Here is a 3942-nt window from a genome sequence, read left to right on the forward strand (position 1 = left end):
GTTACTTGGGAGAAGAGACCGACACCCACCTCGCTACAACCTCCTTTCAGGTAGTTGTAGAGAGCGATGAGGTCTCCCCTCAGCCTCCTTTTCTCCAGGCTAAACAACCCCAGTTCCCTCAGCCGCTCCTCATAAGACTTGTTCTCCAGACCCCTCACCAGCCTCGTTGCCCTTCTCTGGACACGCTCCAGCACCTCGACGTCCTTCTTGTAGTGAGGGGCCCAAAACTGAACACAGTATTCGAGGTGCGGCCTCACCAGTGCCGAGTACAGGGGCACGATCACTTCCCTATGTTCAATGCTAAAAACCACAGACACTGCACCTCCAGTATGTAACAAAATCATTCCAAATTCTCAATAAGCACCATACCAGTGGCAAGCAGGTATGATCAGATTATGCTCCCAAGAACACAACAATAATGCGTGTGGAGCAGAAAGAGGTAAAAATCACAGACCTCTGTGGAACTGTATCAGAGACAGTCATGAGGACATAGGAGCAAGGTGACAACAAAGTTACAAAAAAAAATCCAAGCCAGAAGCCACAGGTGGTTTAGCAAAACCTTTTTAATCAGTTATATCAAATAATGCTGGCAGCCTTTAATATAACAGCATGAGCACTTGATTGCTGTCCATGGCTAGAAAAATCATAATTACTCTTACAGCCTGTACCCAAAGCTACCCAAAGGGACAAAATAAAGCAGTGCACTTCAGGTGATATCCGAAGTTACTTCATCACAATTTCTGAATACCCTTACCTAAAAAGGAAAGCTTAGAAAGAAGTCGATAACCGATGAGGTCACTAACAACAGACTGCTAGGACCCCTGCTCAAGAAACAACCACCACATTTGCGAGAAGTTGATCTATTGTAGAAAGGTATTGATAAGGTGCCATTCTAAGATCAAATGAAATTATTTAGCTACAAAACATACGCACAAGTAATAAACTGTAATTCTCCACCTATCTAATGCAATCTGCTTAAAAAAAAAATCATTTTGACACCTCTATATATTAGAAATACTGCATCTCTTCCAAGGAAAGGTTATACACAAAATATTATTTTATGGTGATAAATGCTTGACTTTATTGCTAAACAGAGGCAACGTGGTTTAACCTCAAAGGCTATTATCCAGAGTAGCTCCCTAATCCAGGAAGGAAAAAAAATTTTATCAGTTCCATCACAGTCAGACTAAACAACCTTTTCTAGTACCAATACCCTCATTTTTATTTCAATTTCTTATAGATATTCTGTACAAATGAAGTATCTAGTATACAAGGCAATAAGAGAAAACTATGGTTTGTAAAACCGGTAAGAAGAAAAAAAAGTTGCATTTGGTGGTGATAAGGTAAAGGGAAAGAATTGAAGGTTCTTTTCTGCTTTCCTATTTCTTTTCTGCTTCAACACTGACTGAACTTTTTTTTTTTCCTTCATACATCTCCAGTGACTTCCAGCTTTTAACAGCACATGGTCCAACTCAAAATCTTAACACAATCATGCATATGTTTGTATGAATTACATGAAAAGATCAGCATATCTGTCTGTTTTCCTTGCTGTACAGGTAGGAATTATTTTGCTTCACCCTTACTGCAGTCATTGTTAAGGCTTTGCAGTAAAGTACCAATTTAAGGAAGACGGGACACTACAGGCATTTAGCACCTGTTAAGCTTGGCATCAGCCCTACCAGCTTTTTGAAGCTTCACACTCAATTTAATTAAAAATGTTTTAAACGTAAACCGAGCTCAGGCCTTACATTTTGCACTATGCAGAAATGGATACTTACCCCAACTCTGTCATGCCGTCAACAAATTCCTTTTTACTGAATTCACATTGAGTAGCTGCCCTGAACTTCCATGCTACAACCAGAACACTGATACTGGCTGGGTCCAGGCTTAGATCATCACAGAACTGTTGAATCCCATCAATGCCAATTTTATTTTCATCTTGTGGGTCTGCAGTTCAAAATACAGACAGGAGAATTATAATTACTTAAAAAAAAAATTTACAATCATCTGCACAGCTTTGATATGCTGCATAACACAGGTCTTCCTTTTTTCATAAGCTTCACAAATGTCTTCACTTGAAATCTAGTTAATTTTAGAAGTACCTTGAAGAGTATCTGTAAATAGATTAAGTATTCTGCAAACTTCCCTAGAAATTGGTTTGCAACTTTTTCCTAAAATCATCAGCTAATGTCAATGAAATAGTTTTGTCTTCTCTCCACAATGCTCTATGAAAGATCTGAATTAACTGAGGAGATGCCTGACCACATCTAAAAACAGTAAGGCTGATGAACACATCAAAATGTACAATATATTTATTGGTTAGCATGTATTAAACTTCAAAAGAAAAAACAAACAAACAAAAAAACCCCAACAAAAACACACCCACCAAGTAAGCCCACGGATTTTTTTCCTGATAGGGATATATGATAATCCATTATAACTCTTTAAAGACCACAATTAACTCAAACATTTTTGGTTTTTAATTACAAGTCAAGGAAAACACCAAAACATTGCTCAAACAATGCCTTAGCATAACAGCGTCTTAAGCTAAACAATACAACTTGGGAAATATTATGTTTCAGTAGCACTAAGTTTACTACCTTTTTGGAGGTCAGAACGACACTTTGTAACTACCTACGTCAGGGTAGATGTCATTGTAACAATTCTGTAACTGTAACAAAATTCTCTCAGAAAAAAAAATCCCAAACCAGCAAGCAAAACCTCCTGCATGTAAACTTAAATAATTGGAGGGGGAAAAAACCCAAAACAACAACAACAACAACAAAAAAACCTCACCTTTAGTTTTCAAAGCTTGACAGTTTACAAACTACAAAACTGTCTTTCCCAGCTTTTGATAGGAAGACATTTCAGTATTGTAAGTTGGGCTACGTAGAAAAGAATCTTAAATTTACTTGAGGGATAAACTCCTTAAACTGGTAAGATTATCAATCATGCTATTTTTTAAGTCCTTATCCAATGAGTTCATTAAAAAAAATAATTAAAAATCAAGTCTAAAGAAAACTTTCCATTTTTTGTAGGGGGGGGGGATGTTAAGCGAAGATCTCTTCCACTTTTCCAGCCAATACAGTGGAATAAATGCTAAAATGTAGAGACAAAGTTGATTTAGCAAAGATTTATATCCATTAAACAAAGAATTACACCCATGGTGTAATTCAGGGACCTTTGAGCAGGAATAACAAGTAAACATATCTATTCTACTATATGCCAGATCTAGTTCTAAGACATGTAAAATGCATTTCTTGTATATTTGGGGAGTAATTGAAGAACCGAAGGCAAAAAACGCACTAGCGTTGAAGTCTAGCGGGAAAAATTCTGATGGATTTCAACAAGGACTGTTTCATCCTTATCATGTTTCACGTCATCCAGGTAACTAGGAACAAAAATGAAATTGTTTTGATAGAGCTGCTGGATAAACAGATAAGAAAACTAACACAAAGCACAGAAAATGAAAGACCTCTCATCTCAGATTTCAAATATAGCGCAATGTATGTAGCATTCTATAGGCCCTGTAGGACAAAGGAATCCCTTGATGTTGAGAGGGCAATGACTCAGGTTTAAGCTACATACGAAAAAAGGAAAGGTGCTTAACCAAACCTTTTATTGTTTTCTCTCAAATCTTGTGAAGGTTTTGTTCAAGTTTACAACTTTACTTAAGTGTTAAAGTACTAGAAGTGCAAAGGTGTGCTGCTAACCAAAACATGGACATAAAACTGACTAGACTTTCTTTCACAAAAGCCAAGTGGTGCAGTTTGCAACTGCTAGAAAATTATGAATAATAAATAACATTTGTGATTTTTTTTTTTTCATTTTAGATATTCTTAGTAGCACTTAGGAATTTGTATATATTTTTGACCCAGCAATCTCTAAGACTGGCATGCAAGGAGCAAGCAAAAGATTTAGATGTGTATATATATGTTATAT

At 36.7% G+C, this 3942-nt stretch overlaps 1 protein-coding gene across 3 annotated transcripts in view; it reads right to left on the minus strand.

The window, feature by feature from the left end:
- The window catches only part of DCUN1D2 (defective in cullin neddylation 1 domain containing 2), a 25962-nt gene that overhangs the window by 18624 nt on the left and 3396 nt on the right, over positions 1-3942 (minus strand). For all 3 annotated transcript variants that reach the window (XM_009276080.1, XM_009276079.2, XM_009276082.2), the window contains exon 3: positions 1779-1947. In XM_009276080.1, coding sequence (XP_009274355.1) covers positions 1779-1947 — 169 coding nt within the window. The remainder of the gene's footprint in view (positions 1-1778; positions 1948-3942) is intronic.

This window comes from Aptenodytes forsteri, unplaced genomic scaffold (genome assembly GCF_000699145.1).
Source record: "Aptenodytes forsteri isolate BGI_AS27 unplaced genomic scaffold, ASM69914v1 Scaffold96, whole genome shotgun sequence".
Taxonomy (NCBI): Eukaryota; Metazoa; Chordata; class Aves; order Sphenisciformes; family Spheniscidae; genus Aptenodytes; species Aptenodytes forsteri.